This window comes from Microcaecilia unicolor, chromosome 14, assembly GCF_901765095.1.
Source record: "Microcaecilia unicolor chromosome 14, aMicUni1.1, whole genome shotgun sequence".
Classification (NCBI taxonomy): domain Eukaryota; kingdom Metazoa; phylum Chordata; class Amphibia; order Gymnophiona; family Siphonopidae; genus Microcaecilia; species Microcaecilia unicolor.
In genome coordinates, this window is record NC_044044.1 from 19,912,720 (window position 1) to 19,934,567 (window position 21,848).

Sequence of the window (21,848 nt, forward strand, 5' to 3'; positions counted from 1 at the left end):
CACAAATTATTGTAGCTGGTAGAAACAGCAATTATAAACTCTGTATTTTGTATTAATTTTTCTATACTGTACTATACAATACAGATGGCCATATTTCAGTGAGGATATCCTTATTCCTTATTGTATTTATTTATATTATTTGTTACATTTGTTACAAATGTGCAGGGTAACAAAGTTTGGCAGAAGAGGGGAAAGCCCTCAGAAAGGTGACAGACAGCAAGACTGCTGAAACTATTCCCAAAGGAGTCACCGTACTTTCTTTCATAATTGGTCTTATCCCCCCACCTCCTCCCTTTATGTGGAAATATTTTTTTCGAAAGATTTTTTGTAGAAATTATGCTGTGTGTAACAAACTTCAAAAGACAAAAACTACTACTACTACTACTACTTGACGTTTCTGAAGCGCTACTAGGGTTACCACTTAGCTAATAGCAGCATCTTGAACGGGCATCCCCAACCAACGGACCCGTTTCACCGATGGGCTTCTTCAGGGTATAAGAACGCCGAGCAGAGAATCACTGCTCCAGTGGATAGTCATTAAGTCCTACAACAAAAAATAAAATGTGAAGAACAGATAATAAACCACCTACCCTGTCACATGGCAATATCAAAACTGAAAAATGAAAAATCGATCAACCCACGTTCAAGTTGTCAGCCTAATTGTCAGCTCAAAGCACAATTGTGGAGGAGTGGCCTAGTGGTTAGGGTGGTGGACTTTGGTCCTGAGGAACTGAGTTCGATTCCCACTTCAGGCACAGGCAGCTCCTTGTGACTCTGGGCAAGTCACTTAACCCTCCATTGCCCCATGTAAGCCGCATTGAGCCTGCCATGAGTGGGAAAGCGCGGGGTACAAATGTAACAAAAATAAAATAGATACTATGAGTTCGATTCCTGGCACAGGCAGCTCCTTGTGACTCTGGGCAAGTCACTTAACCCTCCATTGCCCCATGTAAGCCGCATTGAGCCTGCCATGAGTGGGAAAGCGCGGGGTACAAATGTAACAAAAATAAAATAGATACTATTGGAGATTCTACATGGAATGTTGCTACTATTGGAGATTCTACATGGAATATTGGAGATTCTACATGGAATGTTGCTACTATTGGAGATTCTACATGGAATGTTGCTATTCCACTAGCAACATTCCATGTACAAGGCTGCGCAGGCTTCTATTTCTGTGAGTCTGACGTCCTGCACGTACGTGCAGGACGTCAGACTCACAGAAGCAGAAGCCTGCGCGGCCACATTGGTGTGACTCTGGGCAAGTCACTTAACCCTCCATTGCCCCATGTAAGCCGCATTGAGCCTGCCATGAGTGGGAAAGCGTGGGGTACAAATGTAACAACAACAAAAAAACTACTGCACAAGGCGCCGCAAAAAAACAGCGTCTTTTATATACTGCATGCCCCCCTCCGTGCATCATCTGCAGCCCGTAATCCTGACTGGTTCAAGCGTGCCAAACAGCTGTTTTGGAACGCTGGCCAATCCAAGGACCAGTTTTGATATTGCCATGTGACAGAGTAGGTGGTTTATCATCTATTCTTCACATTTTATTTTTTGTTGTAGGACTTAATGACTATCCACTGGAGCAGTGATCCTCTGTTCGGTGTTCTTATACCCTGAAGAAGCCCATCGGTGAAACGGGTCCGTTGGGTGGGGATGCCCGTTCAAGTCGCTGCTATTAGCTAAGTGGTTTTTGTCTTTTGAAGTTTGTTACACACAGCATTATTTCTACAAAAAATCTTTTGAAAAAATATTTCCACATAAAGGGAGGAGGTGGGGGATAAGACCAATGATTAAAGAAAGTACAGTGACTCCTTTGGGAATAGTGTCAGCAGTCTTGCTGTCTGTCATCTTTCTGAGGTCTTTCCCCTCTTTTGCCAAATTTTGTTACCCTGCACATTGTGCATGATTAGATTCGCCTTTACAGCATTGTTGTATTTCACAAGTGAAAGCGAATCTCCCCCTTTTGTGCTTGTTACATTTGTACCCCACATTTTCCCACCTATTTGCAGGCTCAATGTGGCTTACATAATACCGTAAAGGCGTTCACCAGTCGGTTGATAACAAATACAAGGTTGTATTGTGGTCGAATGAGGTAGGTGTGTGTCAGGCACCGTGAAGGTTGAAGGGAATGAAGATTGTATATTGTCCAGTACAATCATTGGTTAAGCTGTGTTGCTGAGTGTGGGGATTTACGTTGGTTCGGTGGGGTAAGCCTTTTTGAAGAGGTTGGTTTTTAGTGATTTTCTGAAGTTTAGATAGATGGTCATGGATTATTTTTACAGCTTTTGGGAGTCCGTTCCATAGTTGTGCAGTCACGTAGGAGAAGCTGGATGCGTAAGTTGTTTTGTATTTAAGTCCTTTGCAATTTGGGTAATTTACGTTTAGGTATGATCGTGATGATCCAATTCTGTTTCTTGTTGGTAGATCTATGAGGTCTGTCATGTGTCCTGGGACTACGCCGTAGATAATTTTGTGGACAAAGGTGCAGATTTTGAAGATGATACGTTCTTTGATTGGGAGCCAGTGCAGCTTTTCTCGGAGGGGTTTAGCACTTTCGAAGCGTGATTTACCAAATATCAGCCTGGCAGCTGTGTTTTGGGCGGTCTGGAGTTTTTTTGCAAGTTGTTCTTTACATCCCGCATAGGTTGAGTTGCAGTCATCCGCATGGCTTAGGACCATTGATTGTATTAGATTTCGAAAGATTTCCCTCGGGAAGAAAGGTTTTATTTGTTTAAGTTTCCACATTGAGTAGAACATTTTCTTTATTGTATATCTTAACTGAGTTTTGTTGTAATTTTACTATCATTTTATTTCAATATATTCCATCTTAATAACACCAGACTTCCAAAGGCAGATTACAACAGTTAAGATGAACCCATCAGTAAACAGGATATCCTCACTGAAATTTGGCCATATATTACTGTATTATATTGTATAGAACAGTGTAGAAAAATGAGCACAAAACACAGCCTTTATTAATACTGTTTCTACCAGCTACAATAATTGTTTAAGCTGTTTTATTTATTAATTTATTTCTTGTATTTGTATCCCACGTTTTCCCACCTATTTGCAGGCTCAATGTGGCTTACATAGTACCGGAGAGGCGTTTGCAGACTCTGGTGGGAACAAATACAGAGTGATGTTGAGATAAGATTAAGTTCATGTGATCCAACCACATAAGGGAATCGTGCAATGGGAGAGTTGTGTTATGTCCATTACGTGTTTAAGTTTCGTTGTGTTGCAGAGGTCAGGCATTTATGTTGGATTGGTAGGATATGCCTTTTTAAACAGATGAGTTTTTAGTGTTCTCCGGAAATAAAACTGAACAGTCAAGAGGCAAGGAAGGCTACTAAAATGGGCAGCCATGTTCACAATAAAGTAAATGGGGACAGACTTAAAAGATCTAATCCTGTATACAGTACTTGGAGGAAAGGTAGAAAGGAAAATACCAAACATTCAACTCCCAGGGAAAAAAAAATACAGAAGCTGGCCCCCTTTCAATAGAAAGGAAGTTCTACAATGAAGGGTCAAAGGATGGGAGTGAAAACTTGCATGAATACAGTTTTAAAGTTATGTATCGTTGGTAATCAATGCCTGTTCATCTGCACTGGATGTTCCCTGAAGCCTTCACCACTTTGTTGGTGTCGATGTGAAGGAAGAGTTACATTTGGTGGAGTTACATATGGGAAGATATTAATCCGCAAACGAACCTTTTCCGGAGATGGGAAAGCGGTAGAACGAGAGGGCATGAAATGAGATTGAAGGGGGGCAGACTCAAGAAGAATGTCAGGAAGTATTTTTTCACGGAGAGAGTGGTGGATGCTTGGAATGCCCTCCCGCGGGAGGTGGTGGAGATGAAAACGGTAACGGAATTCAAACATGCGTGGGATAAACATAAAGGAATCCTGTGCAGAAGGAAGGGATCCTCAGGAGCTTAGCCTAGAATGGGTGGCAGAGCTGGTGGTTGGGAGGTGGGGCTAGTGCTGGGCAGACATATACGGTCTATGCCGGGGCCGGTGGTTGGGTGGCGGGGATAGTGCTGGGCAGACTTATATGGTCTGTGCCAGAGCCGGTGGTGGGAGGCAGGGATAGTGCTGGGCAGACTTATACGGTCTGTGCCAGAGCTGGTGGTTGGGAAGCGGGGTTGGTGGTTGGGAAGCGGGGATAGGGCTGGCCAGACTTATACGGTCTGTGCACTGAAGAGGACAGTACAAATAAAAAAGTAGCACATATGAATTTATCTTCTTGGGCAGACTGGATGGACCGTGCAGGTCTTTTTCTGCCGTAATCTACTATGTTACTATGTTACTATGTAAGATTTCAAATCAATTAAAAAGCTGTCAAATAAAAAAAAGAAAATCTTTTGTCCTTCGCTCCATCCCTAGCCGCCTTCAAAATCGGGCTAAAGGCCTACCTGTTTGATGCTGCTTTTAATTCCTAATTTGTCACCTGCTTGAGTCCTTTTTATTAGTTAAGGACATTGGTTTGACTTCTGAGGCAGGCGCACGTTTGAACCAAAACACGGCCCGTGTCGTGTCTTATTTCATTAAAGATTGTACTATTGTTCCAGCCATGGAGGCCCTTGAGTGCTTCTTGTTTTGCTTGTTCTGATCTGTGTCCTTTTGGACCCTCTCGTTGGTTACTTACTTTCCTATATGTTTTACGACAGAGACCGCTGACCACTTTTGTAGCTGCCCTCTGGACTGACTCCAACCTATTTATATCTATATAGCTGATTATCTCCTAGCCATTAATCAGGAATATCCAACAGGGGATATCCGGCTATTTCCCGTTGAATATCGCTGGATAGCCAGTTAAATGCCATTTAACCAGCCAGGTGCTGTTCCTGGCAGATTAAATGGTTTTGATTATCGGGGGGGGGGGGGGGGTGTCCCCAGATGCTGTTGTAGAATTGGAATGAACCATGTGGGCGTCAAGTTGTAGATGCCACCTATCTAAGAGAAGCTGGTATTTGCAGAATAAAACTTTGGCACATCGCTTATCGTTTATTTGAGATTTTTTTATACTCCCCAGTTCTGAGAGAGACCCAGGGGTGAAAGCACAGTGCTGTGACTTCTATGGAACAAGATTCCCAATCCCACCTCTTCCACAAATCTCACTGTGTGAGCCAGGGCTCGGAAAGCAGAAGCTAAACTTTCATCTGGTCTCCACCTATTCCTTTGTGTGATCTTCTGATGACACCTCATAGCTGTGACAATTGCTGATCTCAGTGCCAGGTGTAGAAATTAATTTTCTTCTTTCATTCAGGGAGTTGAATTTAAAGAATTAAGCAGGGAGCTTGTAATTTTCTCTGAGGTTCTCATTCCCCAACCTCACTTCCCTTTCCAAATTACAATTTAATAGTATAATACAGTAACTCCCAGGAATAGTGACACCCTCCTTCATTCATTAGTAGTCAAAAGCTCTGATTAGCTTTCTTCTGGGAATGGATTAATTTATATATATGAAAGAAAGCAGGAGCAGTGCCTGTCTCTGATACCTGGATCCAGTGTGAGCAGAGGAGAAGCCCAGAGCCATAGGCAGGAGGAATCTACAAGGAGGGAAGACACCGGAAAAACATCCAAAGAGGATTACCTGACACTCAGAACACAAATAAAATCCCATGTCACTTTAATATTAGGACAACTTGAAGACTAAAGCCAGGGGCCCAGGAAGAGTGGAGCAATGTTAAAGAATGATTTTAAAGACCTCCGTTTTAGGGTAGTTTAAGAGTGAAAGCAAGTTCATTGCACAAACTTAATATTGGGGTGTTTTGAGATAAACTCAAACATTATTCAGATTATTATAGGGTTAACTTATAACATGAGAAATGATTTATTTTTAAGGTCAAGAGGAGAACTACCTCAACAGATTAAGGATATGGGATATATTTAAGGGAAATTTAAGACTTCCAGTTGGCTTTTTTTTTTTTTTTTGCAAAATTAATATTAAAGTTGAAAATCAGTTTTCTATTAGATTAGCCTGAACTAGGTTATTTAAGACAGTTTATTTTCAGATCAGTACGATTCTGTACATTTAGATTATTTTGATTTTGGCTCAAAGGTTTTTGTCAACTTTGCTTTAATCTTAGTGTTTCCCATAAGAAAAGAGATGAATAAGGATGTATTTCTCCTATTCTTAAGGCATTTTTCTATCCACTAAATTGCTGTATAGATAGCCTTTGTTGAGATTCATGATTATTATTATTTGCTTCACGACTTTGATTTGTTAAATATTTTGAAGTGTTTTTTGTTGTTTTATTTGTTTATAGATTGTGTATGTAATTATGTAATCCGCTGAGAACTATGGATCAGGCGGAATAAAACTTTTTAAATACATTTTTCGATTGGTACTATCAGGAAGCAATAAAGATTGCCTTTGGACAGTGATCGAGGTCTTTCTTGAAGCAATGGCTTTAGGGAGCAGTGTGGGAATTTTCTTCCTTTGGAAGGGGATGTTGTGCTTCCAGATTTTCATATTGACGCCAGTTTCTGCCTCCCTGGGTACGGAGGAAAGGTGTCGGGTTCACAGACCCTTAGATAATGGGTATTTTAGAAACGGAGATATTCTGATAGGGGGAATTTTCCCCATCCATTTAAAGATCAGCACCTTTGAGACTCCCTTCCTTCTTGCCCCATCAGGTCCTGCTCCGATTATCTGCAACACGTAAGGTTTCTGGTTTCATTCTCTATGATCCAATAGGTTGGGGTAGATTTCTATGAAAACCCATTAAGCAGAAATTTGTTGTGAAGGTCTGGTTCATGACCTCATTCCATAGCGTGGGATTCATTTTGTAATGGTTGGATCACACTAGTAGCATTAGCCGTAGGAATATAGAATGCAAATGGAGGGGAATCGTATATCAAAACATAATCTGCATCAATATGATAGCAATTACTTTATTATAAATCAGACACAGAAACAACCTAATGTGATTAGCTGTATGAGTTGGGAGCAGTGCAACCCTCAGCTTGTGATATATTCTGTCACTTACTAAAGGAGTGACATTTGCTGTACACTTGGGGGTCAATATTGAAAGCGATTTACTGGCTATGCAGTAGGTGGTTCGGGTATAGAGTCGGGGCACAGTCAGCTCTTAACCGGTTAAGTTTAACTAGCCAAATAGGGCTGCAAGAAAAGCAGCCCTATCTTTGTCCAGTTGCCATTTGCAGGCTTATTTTCGAAAGAGAAGGACGCCCATCTTCTGACACAAATCGGAAGATGGGCGTCCTCACATAGTATAATCGAAAGCCGATTTTGGGCGTCCCCAACTGCTTTCCGTCGCTGGGATGACCAAAGTTCCCGGGGGCATGTCGGAGGCGTAGCAAAGGCGGGAGTTGGGCGTGCCTAACACGTGGGCATCCTCGACCCATAATGGAAAAAAAAGGGCGTCCCTGACGAGCATTTGGACGACTTTACCTGGTCGTGTTTTTTTTACAACCAAGGCACAAAAATGTGCCTGAACTGACCAGAGAGACCCTGAGAGAATCAGGGATGACCTGGATGACCTCCCCACCCTCAAAAAATATATTTTAAAATATTTGTGCCAGCCTCAAATGTCATACTCAGGTCCATCACAGCAGTATGCAGGTCCCTGGAACAGTTTTAGCGGGTGCAGTGCACTTCAGGAAGGTGGACCCAGGCCCATCACCCCCTACCTGTTACGCTTGTGGTGGTAAACGTGAGCCCTTCAAAACCCACCACAAACCTACTGTACCCACATGTAGGTGCCCCCCTTCACCCCTTAGGGCTATGGTAGTGGTGTACAGTTGTGGGGAGTGGGTTTTGGGGGGTTGGGGGGGTTCAGCACCCAAGGTATGGGAGCTATGCACCTGGGAGCTTCTGAAGTCCACTGCAGTGCCCCCTAGGGTGCCTGGTTGGTGTCCTGGCATGTGAGGGGGACCAGTGCACTACGAATGCTGGCTCCTCCCGCGACCAAATGGCTTGGATTTGGTCGTTTCTGAGATGGGCGTCCTCGGTTTCCATTATTGCCGAAAATCGGGAACGACCATCTCTAAGGTTGACTTAAATGTTGAGCTTTGGGCGTCCACAACAAGATGACACCCATCTTGTTTCGATAATACGGGTTTCCCCGCATCTTCGCTGGGACGTCCTGTGAGGACGTCCTCAGGAGAAGTTGGGCACCCCTTTCGATTATACCCCTCTTAACCAGTTAAGTGCCGGCCATTTGCATGTATTTGGTGCCATTGCCATGATATGACCTGGCATTGAATATCTGGTTATAAACTGACAACAGCAAAAGAATAATTGACTGTAGCTAGCAGGGTATTTACCCCTTGGTTTTGCCTGAGATCGTTTTTGATTTTGACAATCAAGGTTTTTGGATATTAAAACTGTGCCCCTGATGCAGGAGTAAAGCTGAAACCTGGCCGCATTGGCTGTTTTATAATAAAGTGATGATATCCAGTGATGAAGTTTTGATATCCAGCTCCCCTCGATTTATTCTGTGTCTCATTTGTTGAATTCTGCCTCAGTTGTTAGCAACTTTGCTCTCCTTGTGGCAAATTGTACAAAGACGATACTACTTATTTTTTTTTTTTTTTTGTTACATTTGTATCCCACATTTCCCCATCTTTTGCAGGCTCAATGTGGCTTACATATAACCGTTAACGGCGTTAGCCGATTACGGTCTGAACAAATACATGGTATGAATGAATACAAAGTGATATTGTGGTAGAATGAGGTACATGTATGGTAGGTACAATTGGGGGGAACTTAGAGAGGGAAAGGGGGAAGAAGAGTCACGTAATGTCCGTTACAGTTTTTGGTTACATTGTTTCGCAAGTGACCAGGTATTTTTTTTGTTGGGTCGGTGGGGTATGCTCTTCTGAACAGGTATGTCTGTAGTGCTTTCCGAAAATTCAGGTGGTCGAGCGTAGTTTTTACTGCTTTTGGTAATGCGTTCCATAGTTGTGCGCTTAGGTAGGAAAAGCTGGATGCATAGGTGGATTTGTATTCGAGTCCTTTGCTGCTTGGGTAGTGGAGGTTTAGGTATGATCGTGCAGATTTTGTTGTGTTTCTGGTTGGCAGGTCGATGCGGTCTGTCATGTATCCTGGTGCCTCGCCGTAAATAATTTTATGAACAGTCGTGCAGATTTTGAACGTGATACGTTCTTTCATTGGTAGCCAGTGCAATTTTTCTCTGAGTGGTTTGACGCTGTCAAAACGTGTTTTTCCAAATATAAGCCTGGCTGCTGTGTTTTGGGCGGTCTGAAGTTTCTTTATGATTTGATCCTTTTATCCCGCATAGATTCCATTACAGTAATCTGCGTGGCTTAGTACCTTGGACTGTACCAGATTACGAAATATTTCCCTCGGGAAGAATGGTTTTACACGTTTGAGTTTCCACATTGAGAAAAACATTTTCTTTACGGTGGATTTCGCTTGGGTCTGTAGTGATAGGTTATGGTCGATTGTTACTCTGAGAATTTTCAGGCTCTCTGAGACAGGGAGGTCATGGAGACGAAGACTGTATGATTCCTTCTAAACAGGATTCCTTTGTGTTTATCCCACCATGTTTGAATTACATTACTGTATGACCCATCCAGTCTGCACATCTTCAGTATCCACTAAATCCTCCTTTTCCTAAGAGATCCCACGTGTCCGTCCCATGCTTTCTTAAACTCTGACACAGTCCTCGTCTCCATGACCTCCACCGGGAGGCCATTCCACGCGTCCACCACAATTTCTGTAAAAGAGTATTTCCTTAGATTCATCCTAAGCCTATTTCCTCTTAACTTCATCTTATGCCCACTCATTCCAGAGGTCTCCTTCATGTGGAAAAGGCTCACCTCCTGTACATTGATGCCACTGAGGTATTTAAACGTCTCTATCGTATCCCCTCTCTCCCGCTTCTCTTCCAGCGTATTATACATGTTGAGGTTGATAAGCCTGTCCCTATAGGTTTTATCACCAAGACTGCTAATCAGTTTTGCAGCCGCCCTCTGCACCGACTCCATCCTGTTTACATCTTTCCGTAAACGCGGTCTCCAGAATTTTTTTTTTTGTTACATTTGTACCCCGCGCTTTCCCATTTGTGGCAGGCTCAATGCGGCTTACATAGGGCAATGGAGGGTTAAGTGACTTGCCCAGAGTCACAAGGAGCTGCCTGTGCTGGGAATCGAACTCAATTCCTCAGGACCAAAGTCCACCACCCTAACCACTAGGCCACTCCTCCACTGTTGCTACTATTTGAGATTCTACATGGAATGTTGCTATTCCACTAGAAGTCGGCCCTTGCAGATCACCAATGTGGCCGCGCAGGCTTCTGCTTCTGTGAGTCTGACGTCGTGCAGGACGTCAGACTCACAGAAACAGAAGCCTGCGCAGCCTTCTAAATGGAATGTTGCTAGTGGAATAGCTACATTCCATGTAGAATCTCCAACAGTAGCAACATTCCATGTAGAATCTCCAATAGCAGCAACATTCCAAGTAGAATCTCCAATATTCCATGCAGAATCTCCAATAGTAGCAACATTCCATGTAGAATCTCCAATAGTATCTATTTTATTTTTGTTACATTTGTACCCTGCGCTTTCCCACTCATGGCAGGCTCAATGCGGCTTACATGGGGCAATGGAGGGTTAAGTGACTTGCCCAGAGTCTCAAGGAGCTGCCTGTGCCTGAAGTGGGAATCGAACTCAGTTCCCCAGGACCAAAGTCCACCACCCTAACCACTAGGCCACTCCTCCACACATTAGTCTAAATGGGGCCTCACCAGAGAGTTATACAAGGGCACTATCACCTCTTTTTGCTGCTGGTCAACCCTCTTCTTTTAACTCCTAACCCTTATTCACTTGTTCAGAACCCTTCTTTTATCATCCTCACTTTAATATTCCCTTATCTCGTATTTGTCCTGTTTGTCTGTCCTGATTAGATTGTAAGCTCTGTCGAGCAGGGACTGTCTCTTCATGTTCAAGTGTACAGCGCTGCGTACGTCTAGTAGCGCTACAGAAATGATAAGTAGTAGTAGTAGTTCTTATGCACCCGAGCATCCTTCTTTCAGTGTCACCTTTTCTACCTGTTTGTCCACCTTAGCACTGGGCGTGCCTACCCTTTTCCCCCCAAATATGCCCTCAGTGTATTTTTTAGCACTTTTATTTTTTTGTAAGCCTGCAGAGATGCTTGAACTACTGCTGGGTGCCTGAGTGAGCAACATGGTGGTGCATTTTGGTGTACGGGAGACACGTGTAAATGCCTACTACTGCTTAGTAAAAGGGCCCCAGAATGTGGTAAAAACAGTTAGCTTAGCAGGGTTTCAAAAAGGTTTGGATAGCTTCCTAAAAGAGAAGTCCGTAAACCATTATTAAGATGGATGTGGGAAAATCCATTACGTATTTCTAGGATAAGCATCATAAAATCTGTTTTACTCTTTTGGGATCTTGTCCATTGTTGGAAACAGGATCTTGGGCTTGATGGACCTTCGGTCTGTCTCAGTATGGCACTGCTTCTGTTCTTATGAGAGTGGAGATGTGGATCTAAGTAAAGACACAGCATGAAGGTATGAAGAAGAGGAATGATCTTCATGGGTACTGGTGTCTGTATTTTTTAGTACTGGAATCACAGAGCAGGTTCATGGTCAGGATGAGATGCATAGACATAATATCAGTAGCTTTCATGAACTGTGATAATAAAGATAAATGCCACTTTAAGAAATGATCTTATCAGTGCTGTCTCTGAGTGATCAGCTATCCATGTGTCTTCCAGGTTTTATTTCCAGACTTACGAGTGGATGCAGAGTATGATCTTTGCCATTGAAGAGATTAACAAGGGCCAGACTCTCTTACCTAATGTTACTCTGGGGTTCCAGGTCTATGACTCATGTAAAATGCATCAGCGGGCTGTAGACGGGACCCTATGGATGCTGACAGGATCAGATGAGGCTATTCCAAACTACAGGTGCCAGAGGAGTCCATTTGCAACTATGGTGGGGGATGCAATGTCTGTCGGTTCCATCGCCATGGCTCAATTGTTGGGTATATCCAGATACCCTCAGGTAGGAACTGAAGATGTTACCTTTCTATGTTATAGCAGTAGTGATGACTACTGACCATAATTGGTAGACAGAAAGAAAAGAGTTCAAATATGATGACTTCAAGAAACAAAGAAACAGCATTCTAAGGATACTCAGAAGATGCATGGTAATGTTTCCATACCTTGTCCATAGTAGGCACTCAGATTAATACATTAAGATTAAATATTAATTAAACTAATAATAATTGGAAGTTTTAAGATCAACATGGCTCTAAGAGACAGGTGTCCCCTACCTGGGCACTGCCCAAATAATAGTCCATAGCTACACTCATATTGAGTTCTGAAGGAAGTGTCCATCTTGGCCTCAGCTGAGGACCATCATTGCAATAGCCAAGCTGTGTGGAGTGTTGAGAGAGAGACATCAATGAGGAATACTGTGGAAGAGCCCAAGTTCCTCTGAATGAAGGTTTAGAGCACCCGGGAAGGCCACTAGAACTGGAAGGCAGCTTTATGCAGCAGGACATTGTCGGGCAACAAATAGAACCTAACGCCATCCAGCTTCATTGTGAATATTGTAATTTTCTGCTCTGTTAGCAGAGTATGCTTCAATTCAATTCTTGTATTCCGCTAATATCCCCTTTCCAGGGTTCACTGCGGATTACATTCCAGGTGAGACAAAAGCAGATAGTGTTAGTGTGAGGCGTGAGAAACATTAGAGACCATTGATGTAATGCATGAGACTAAAAACATTAAAGGAAAGGATAATGGATGATACTAGGAATTAGAAGTCATGATGGATATTATGAAGCAGTCTTTGGGAAGAGAGAGGTTTTTAGCCTCTTCTTGAAGTTGAGGTAGCTGTTTTGTGTTCTGATGGGAATAGGTAGAGAGTTCCATATTTTGATTCCAAGTACGGGGGAATAGAGAGCTGAAAATCTTCTGATTTAGAATTATCTTTTGAGACAGTGATGCTAGCGTTAGTTGTTTCAGGGGCCTTTTTACCAAGGTGCACTGAAAAATTGCTTCCGGTAGTTTAGGTGCGTGTTTTGGACACGCGCAGAATCATTTTTCAGGTCACCTGTAAAAAAATGTCTTTTTGTTTTAGTGGAAAATGGACATGCAGCAAAATTAAAATTGGCACGTGTCCATCTTGTATCACGGTTGTGTCCATGTTCATGCTCTCCTTCCTCTCGCCACCTGGTGGCCAGACCTGGTGGCTGCAATGGACTGTCTGGTTATTGTCACCCGTTCCAGATTTCAGCCCAGTCCGGTCCGGATCTTCCGGGCTGCCAGACTTGCTTGCTTTGGTTGAACCTACACAGCACCCGTAGTTGCCTGGTGATTGCTGCAGCTGAGCCTCAGCTGCTGCTGGGCTTATTAGCCCTTTTGAAACCTTTCTGCTTTGCCTTTGCATCGCCTTAGGCCCTGGTTTGTTGGTGCTTGTTGCACCTCCGCTTTGTGTGGGTTCTTGCCTGTAATTCTTGTCTGTTTTCAGTTAGTCTATGTGTAGTTAGTTTAGGTTGTGGTTTGTTTTCTAGTCTTCTCTCTGGGTTATAGTTTTGTGTTTAGTCCTTGTCTGCTTGTGTTTTAGTGGCTGCTTGCAGTTTTCAGTCCTGTCCTTTAGCTTTTCCTTTCCCTGCCTTGCTGACCCTGTTTATTCCTTTCCCTTCTGACCCTCAGTCCCTGTTCAGCCTAGTTGGGATCCTGTTTCTGCCCTGTCCTATAAGTCCTGCTGGCCACCTGCAGCCAGGGGCTCAACTCCTGGTGAAAGGTAGCCATGTGCAGGTGAAGCCTAACTGTTTGTCAGAGTTCTGCCCTGTCTCTGGTGTAGGGTGGTGTTGCCTGCCGCTGCCACTCCTCGGCAGTGGCCCAAGGGCTCACAAACCTAGTTCCAGCTTGGAAAATGTGACATCTCGGGACTGAGACCTTACCGCCACCCATTCACTTAGCGGTAAGGTAATCATCCACATACGTAAACCGTTTTAAATGTAAACCATTCTGTTTTGCAGTTGCAATAAGAAACGGTATATAAAATGAATAAATGATAAATGATACGTACAATGCCGATTATCGCCTGTGCTCCAGAGGGGAATGAAGTCCAAGCTTCTAAAAATACCTTATTCTCCAACAGTAAACCAACAGTACAAAATCTTCACCTACCAGAGGCGTAGACAAACCTGACCCTACACGGGCTATGTTTCATCATAAAGCCTTCTTCAGGGGTCACCAACCTGTCAAAACTAAATGATGTCAAACTTATGATGGTCAGATCCACAGTATGTCAAAAGACCAAACTCCACTGTAGAGAAACCTCACATAAGGTGTATCTCAGTCATCATGCCTAGGTGCACCATGCAAAGTGCATAACTTATGGTATGCTGTTTATTATGCGTGTAAGTTCAAGACACATTCATTGCCTGCCCAGGCTCCACCCATGTGTATGTCCCCTTGCATGAAGTGCTATAGCCCTTAGGTGCATACCTGCTGATTTAGGTGCCTCCGGTGCATTAAAGTAGCAGGTAAATGGCAGGTAAAGTTATGGAATTCTCCTAATACAGGGGTTCTGAACCCAGTTCTTGGGACACACCTAGCCAGTCAGGTTTTCAGGATAACCACAACGAATATGCAAGAGACAGATCTGCATGCACTGCCTTCATGCTTTGCAAATCTGTCTCGTGAATGTTCATTGTGGATATCCTGAAAACCTGACTGGCTAGGTGCGTCCCAAGGACAGAATTGATAGATATAGATATAGATTATGCAGCTGCCTTAAGTCTGCTCCTGAGATCTGATAAGTTCCTGGAGCTTAATATGCACTGAATGTCTTTCAGTTTAGATTGAATTCTAGTTGGCAGCTGCAAATATGAGGTTCTGATCATTTGTTGTCTGGGGGGTAGGAAGCAAAACTGCACCTTGACAAGCTGAAGTTCATCAGTATTTATGGCTTCCTTTGGGTTCCCACCATAATATGCTAAGAGATATGCAATGAGCACAAATTAGAAAAACAGTGGTATCTACTGAAGCTCTTTAGCTAAGTGCAGCATGGAGCTCTCAGAATTATTTAGAACCTTTCATCCTTTCTTGTTTTGACTTAAAAAGAAGTACAGAAGTTTTTGACTCTCAGTATTTCTTGATTGCAATACATAACCTCACAAATCACGAGTAGAATGTCCATCTTTATGATCTCTGTCAAAATTGCGATCTGCTTTGGATTTAGAGATAAAATAAGGGAAGTCATATTCACTAGAGGTTCAAGCAGACCTTCCATAGTCAAAATCCTTGCACCCAATGTATGGAAAAATAAGAATGTTTCTATTCATTTCACAGATCAGTTATTTCTCCACAAGTCCATTGCTGAGTGATCGTAATCACTTTCCATCCTTCTTTCGGACTGTCCCTAGTGATGTCTTCCAGTCCCTGGGCCTGGCCCAGTTAGTGATACACTTTGGATGGACCTGGGTTGGGTTCTTGGCTTTTAAAAATGACTACTGCCAGCAGGGTGTGCAGATGGTAAAGGAAGAAATTGTCAAGGCTGGAGTTTGTGTGGCCTTCTCAGAGACAATCCAAGCAAATAAGAATGCAGTTCACATCACCCATACAATCAGAAGCTCAACAGCTAATGCCATTGTAGTCTTCTCTGGTAGCTTAGAGTTGATTCCTCTGATGGATGAGATGGTGAGGCAGAATGTGACAGGGAAAATCTGGATAGCCAGCGACGCTTGGTCCACATCTTCTTTTTTATCCCAGCAGAAGTACACAGGAATTCTTTTCGGTACCATTGGTTTTGCTCTCCACAGTGGTGAAATACCAGGCTTTAAAGAGTTCCTCATGAACACTTACCTTGCAAGAACCCCAAATGATATATTTCTGATGAAATTCTGGGAAGATGCCTTTAGCTGCAAGTGGCCAGAGCGGGAAGCTGTCTTTGGGTCCCAGAATAACAGAACCAATCTGTGCACAGGGAATGAGAATCTGGACAGCCTTCGGAACTTGTCCACAGATGTTACCAGCTTAAGGGCCGCCTACAATATCTACAATGCCGTGCATGCTATTGCACATGCTCTAGATGGATTGAGCTCCTGCCAGCAGGGGAGAGGCCCCTTCCGATCTGGCACATGTGCAGATGTTGCCAATTTCCAGCCATGGCAAGTAAGACCCAGTATTTCTTACTATTATATTTAGGGTCCAATTGACTATGGGGAAAGAGCTGCAAAAGAAAGAGTATTCGCCTTCTTAAGACGGCTTTCTACATTGCCATTGAGAAACATGGAATGGGTTTACTGATGGAAAGACTGATATGGTAGGGTTAGGATAAGTCACCTTTCTCTCTGTAGTCTACGGTACTCACTTTCAAAGCAGACAGATGTCGTCAATTGCCTAAAAAAGAGGTCCATCTGCTAAGAACGTCCAAATCCTGATTTTGGAAATACAGAATTTTGGGGTTTCACACTGCACTTCATCCAAATAGTAAGGAGGTGTGTTGAAGGCATGTTTTAGGCGGGGCAAGGGAGGACCCAAAAGTTGGACATCAGACAGGGATTTTCGAGTGGAAAGGAATGCCTATGACTAAAAAGAAGGATGTTTTTATCTAGACCTGTTTTAGTCACGTCCAAGTTCCAAAAAGTTGTTCTAATTGAGCAGCTGACCACTGGAGGGATTACGGCATGACCCCTCCTTCATCCTTCAGCGGCTGCTATGCTGTGCTATGTTATTAAAACAATCACCCGACGTGGCCACATTTCACCCTGCAGTTGCGTCAGGGGTTAGAAACTAATACATAAATAATAGAACAATTACAATTGAATAAAAAAGCCTGTGTTCATTAAAAACCATATCCCAATTAAACACACAAATGCATGCATTAAGGTTAAAAGACCAAGCAATCAGAATAGTCATCTATTCATGGATGATTATTTTGATTGGTTGGTCTTTTATCCTTAATGCATGTATTTGTGTGTTTAATTGGGATATGGTTTTTAATGAATACAGACTGCTATTTACCGTATTTTTCGGACTATAAGACGCACTTTTTCCCCCAAAATTTGGGAGGCAAATGGGGGGTGCATCTTATAGTCCGAAGGTAGAGATTTGGCTGGCTGGCTGGCCGGCTGGCAGGCCGCCCGCCCTCCCTCCCTCCGAGTTCGGGATCGCCCTCCCCCCGGCCCTGTCACCACTTCTCCCTACTCACGCGATCTTCCCTGGTGGTCTAGTGACGTTGGGGCAGGAAAGAGCCAAATCTCTACCTTCGGAGGTAACCCTGAGGGCGATCCCGAACTTGGAGGGAGGGATTCGGACAAGACGCACCGGAGCACCTAGGTTTTAGAAGAGGGGAAAAAGCAAATGTTTTTTTCCTATTTCCCTCCTCTAAAACCTAGGTCCGTCTTATGGTCCGGTGCGTCTTATAGTCCGAAAAATACGGTAACTCTGTTTATTGTTTTTAGAATACACATGCTGTTATATTGTTTGCATAATGATGTTTTTGTAAAAATATTTGGTTGTTTTTAAGTATGCTATATTTTATTGTTCATTCATTCATTTGATTTTATTCATTTGTAATTGTTCTTTTATTTGTTTATTTGTTAGTTTCTAACCCGTGATGCAGCTGTAGGGTGAAACGTGGCCGCGTCGGGTGATCATTTTAATAAAATTGCCCAGCACTTCATGATTTCTGGTCTGCTTCACCATCACTCACTAAATCTTTTCCAACCTATCTCTCTGGTTCTGTTTTTCCTATTCTCTCTTTTCTTTCTTTCCACGCGCTATTTCCCCCTTTTCTCTGTCTCTCTCTCATTTCCTCCTTTCCTTTCCTTCCTCATCACTCTTTGAACTGCAGCTGCACTGGATCATAAATATTGTAAATCACACCAAAATGTAGAAGAGAAACAGAGCTAAAATAACATTCTTTCCTCATTTTTGCTTCTTCCAGCTGCTGCATTATATCAAGAATGTCCATTTTCATAACGGGATTGGCAATGAGATCTTTTTCGATGAACAAGGAAATGCTCCTGCCCGATATGATATCATCAACTGGCAGCAGAGTGCTCAGGGCACCATCCGACATGTGAAGGTGGGCAGCTACGACTCCAGTGCTGCTCCAGGGAAGCACCTCGCCATCAACATGAGCGCCATCTTCTGGGGGTCAGGGGAAGCACAGGTATGAAGAGGACTTCTTCAGATGCAGTATGGCTTCCTTCTTGATCACATGCAAATGTGAGCAGGGAATATTCCAAAAACAGCAGAACTAGGCAGAAACAGGATGGCATTTGTCCAGTGAACAATTTATACAATATAATTTGTCCAATGGCAATAATCCATCTAATGATAATTTATATAATGACCTCTGCCATTATTGATAATTTGTTCAGCTGTGATTTATGCAATGGTACAATTTGTCCCCTTCTCTTTTAAATAAAGTTAGAGGATGTGGTAACAGTGGTTAACATATCTGGGTTTAAAAAAAGATTTAGACAAGTTCTGGGAGGAAAACTCCACAGTCTGTTAATGAGATGGACATGAGGGAAGCCACTGCTTGCCCTGGGATTGGTTCTGGAATCTTGCTACTCTTTGAGATTCTGGAATCTTGCTGCTCTTTGGGATTCTGGAATCTTGCTACTATTTGGAATTCTGTAATCTTGCTGCTCTTTGGGATAACAGAATGTTGCTACTCTTTGGAATTCTGACAGGTACTTGTGACCTGGATTGGCCACAGATGTAACTTGGTGTATATATAGAATATTCACACCAACTTTCTAACAGGAATAAATGTACACGATTTTATTCACACATGCTTATTGCAGATTTTGTGAGATTATTTTACAAAGACACATGGAAGCCTATCATGCTTATTTTCGAAAGAGAAGGGCGGCCATCTTCCGACACAAATCGGGAGATGGCTGCCCATCTCTCAAGGCCGGTGAAATCGGCATAATCGAAAGCCGATTTTGGCTGGATTCAACTGCAGTCTGTCGCAGGGGCGGCTAAAGTGAAAGGGGGCGTTTTGGAGGTGTAGCGAAGGCGGGATGGGGGCGTGCTTAACACATGCCCGCCCTTGCCCGATAATGGAAAAAAAAGACCGGCTCTGACGAGCATTTGGCTGACTTCACTTAGTCCATTTATTTTTAGGACCAAGCCTCAAAAAGGTGCCCCAAATGACCAGATGACCACCGGAGGGAATCGGGGATGACCTCCCCGTACTCCCCCAGTGGTCACCAACCCCCTCCCACCCTAAAAAAAACAAAACAAAACAGTTTTGCCAGCCTCTATGCCAGCCTGAAATGTCAGCAGTATGCATGACAGCAGTATGCAGGTCCCTGGAGCAGTTTTAGGGGGTACTGCAGTGCACTTCAGGCAGGCGGACCCAGGCCCATCCCCCCTACCTGTTACACTTGTGGTGGTAAATGAGAGCCCTCCAAAACCCACCCGAAACCCACTGTACCCACTTCTAGGTGCCCCCTTCACCCGTAAGGGCTATGGTAGTGGTGTACAGTTGTGGGGAGTGGGTTTGGGGGGGGCTCAGCACCCAGGAGAAGGGAGCTATGTACCTGGGAGCAATTAATGAAGTCCACTGCATTGCCCCCTAGTGTGACTGGTTGGTGTCCTGGCATGTGAGAGGGACCAGTGCACTACCAATGCTGGCTTCTCCCACGACCAAATGCCTTGGATTTGGCCGGGGTTGAGATGGCCAATTTCGGTTTACATTATTGCCGAAAACCGATGCCGGCCATCTCAAACCCGGCCAAATCCAATGAATTTGGCCGGCCCCAACCGTATTATCAAAAAAAAGATGGGCGCCCATCTTTTTCGATTGTACGGTTGGGACCGCCTCTTTGCGGTGCCGGCCAAATAGATGGCCGCCGCCGTTCGATTATGCCCCTCTATGTTGTCTTTTTAATATACACCCAAAATAGGTGTCTACTTGGACTTCCTACCTAGGAGATGAGTTATAAAATTATCATCTTGGTACACGTGAGCTTAAGTCCTTTATTTTTAGTGGGAAATCTAATTGCCACTAGTCATTATGAATCATTTTTTGTGTTCAGGTTCCACTCTCTGTGTGCAGTCACAGATGTCCCCCTGGCTATAGGAAAGTTGTTAGAGAAGGTGCTCCCATCTGCTGCTACCAGTGTGTCTTGTGTCCCCTGGGAGAGGTATCTAACCAGACAGGTAAGTGGATGAATAGTATCAATGATCCACTAAACTCTGAAATAGATGGTCACAAAGCTCAGAAGAAATCTTGTTCATTTCATCTTTCAGATTCTGCAAAGTGTTCCAGGTGCTCATGGGATCATTGGCCCAATGCCAGACAAGATCAGTGTGTCCCAAGAAATATAGAGTTTCTTTCCTACGAAGAGCCGTTGGGGACCACCTTGGCAGCAGCCGGTGTTATTTTTTCTCTTATTCCTATTGCCTCCCTGGGACTCTTCATCCATCACAGAAACACACCCATCGTCAAAGCCAACAACCGCAACCTCAGCTATCTCCTGCTCTTGGCCCTTACCTTATGCTTTCTCTGCTCACTGACTTTTATTGGTTATCCCAGCCCAGAGAAATGTCTCCTCAGACAAGCTGTCTTTGGCATCAGTTTTTCTCTTTGCATCTCTTGCGTGTTGGTCAAAACCATTATGGTGGTCATTGCCTTCAATGCCACTAAACCAAGCAGTAATTTCAGGAGATGTGTGAGGCCTCAACTCTCCTATGTGGTCATCAGTGTTTGTACCCTGATTCAGGCTCTTGTGTGTGTCTCATGGTTAATTCTTTCCCCTCCTTTCTCAGAGTATAACACTCAAAGTTCTCCTGGAAAAATAATAGTTGAATGCAATGAAGGGTCTCCTATTGCTTTTTGGTGTATGCTGGGTTATCTCGGGCTTCTGGCCACTATGAGTTTCATTGTGGCCTTCCTAGCCAGAAACCTTCCTGATAGCTTCAATGAAGCAAAATTTATCACCTTTAGTATGTTGGCATTCCTCAGTGTGTGGCTGTTATTTATCCCGGCCTACCTCAGCACCCATGGCAAGTACATGGTTGCCATGGAGATTTTTGCCATCTTGTCTTCCAGCTCTGCCTTGCTATCCTGTATTTTCTTCCCCAAATGTTACATCATTCTGGTGAGGCCTGAACTGAATTCAAGGGAGAAACTGATGGGACAGAAGGGAGGACCAAGCAAGAAGATTAAAGCAATCTAGGCACACGATATAGAATTTGTAAGCTCTCAGTACTATTATCTATTTGAGTCCTTTTTATTTGTTAAGGACATTGGTTTGACCCCTGAGGCAGGCGCACGTTTGAACCGAAACACGGCCCGTGTCGTGTCTTATTTCATTAAAGATTGTACTATTGCTCCAGCCATGGAGGCCCTTGTGTGCTTCTTGTTTTGCTTGTTCTGATCTGTGTCCTTTTGGACCCTCTCTTTTGTTACTTTACTTTCCTAAATGTTTTACGACAGAGACCGCTGACCAATATTGTAGCTGCCCTCTGGACTGACTCCAACCTGTTTATATCTATATACCTGATTATCTCCTAGCCATTAATCAGGAATATCCAGCAGGGGATATCCGGCTATTTCCCGCTGTTATGTCCATTCCGTACTTTAGTTTTGTTGTGTTGCAGAGATCAGGCATTTAAGTTGGATCAGTAGGGTATGCCTTTTTAAACAGGTTTAACGATAGTTAAGCGTCAAAACGGTGCCACAGAGCGCTTAACGCTACTCTATAACTGGGTGTCTTCACGTGTTATAATGTTTAACTGCAAAGGTGCCGCTCCCATGGGAGGGACACGATGGGTCATGGGCGTTCCGACTGTTTAAGCGTGCACTTTATTGAAATCTGTCCGTTATATGCTTAACTGCTGCT

General features: G+C 43.6%; 1 protein-coding gene across 1 annotated transcript in view; it reads left to right on the forward strand.

Annotated features, from left to right (window-relative positions):
* The window catches only part of LOC115458308 (extracellular calcium-sensing receptor-like), a 33,043-nt gene extending 11,861 nt beyond the window's left edge, over nucleotides 1-21,182 (forward strand). The window contains exons 2-6 of the mRNA XM_030188187.1: nucleotides 11,734-12,022; nucleotides 15,328-16,149; nucleotides 17,927-18,154; nucleotides 20,040-20,163; nucleotides 20,254-21,182. Coding sequence (XP_030044047.1) covers nucleotides 11,734-12,022; nucleotides 15,328-16,149; nucleotides 17,927-18,154; nucleotides 20,040-20,163; nucleotides 20,254-21,182 — 2,392 coding nt within the window. The remainder of the gene's footprint in view (nucleotides 1-11,733; nucleotides 12,023-15,327; nucleotides 16,150-17,926; nucleotides 18,155-20,039; nucleotides 20,164-20,253) is intronic.
* The last annotated feature ends 666 nt before the right edge of the window (nucleotides 21,183-21,848 follow it).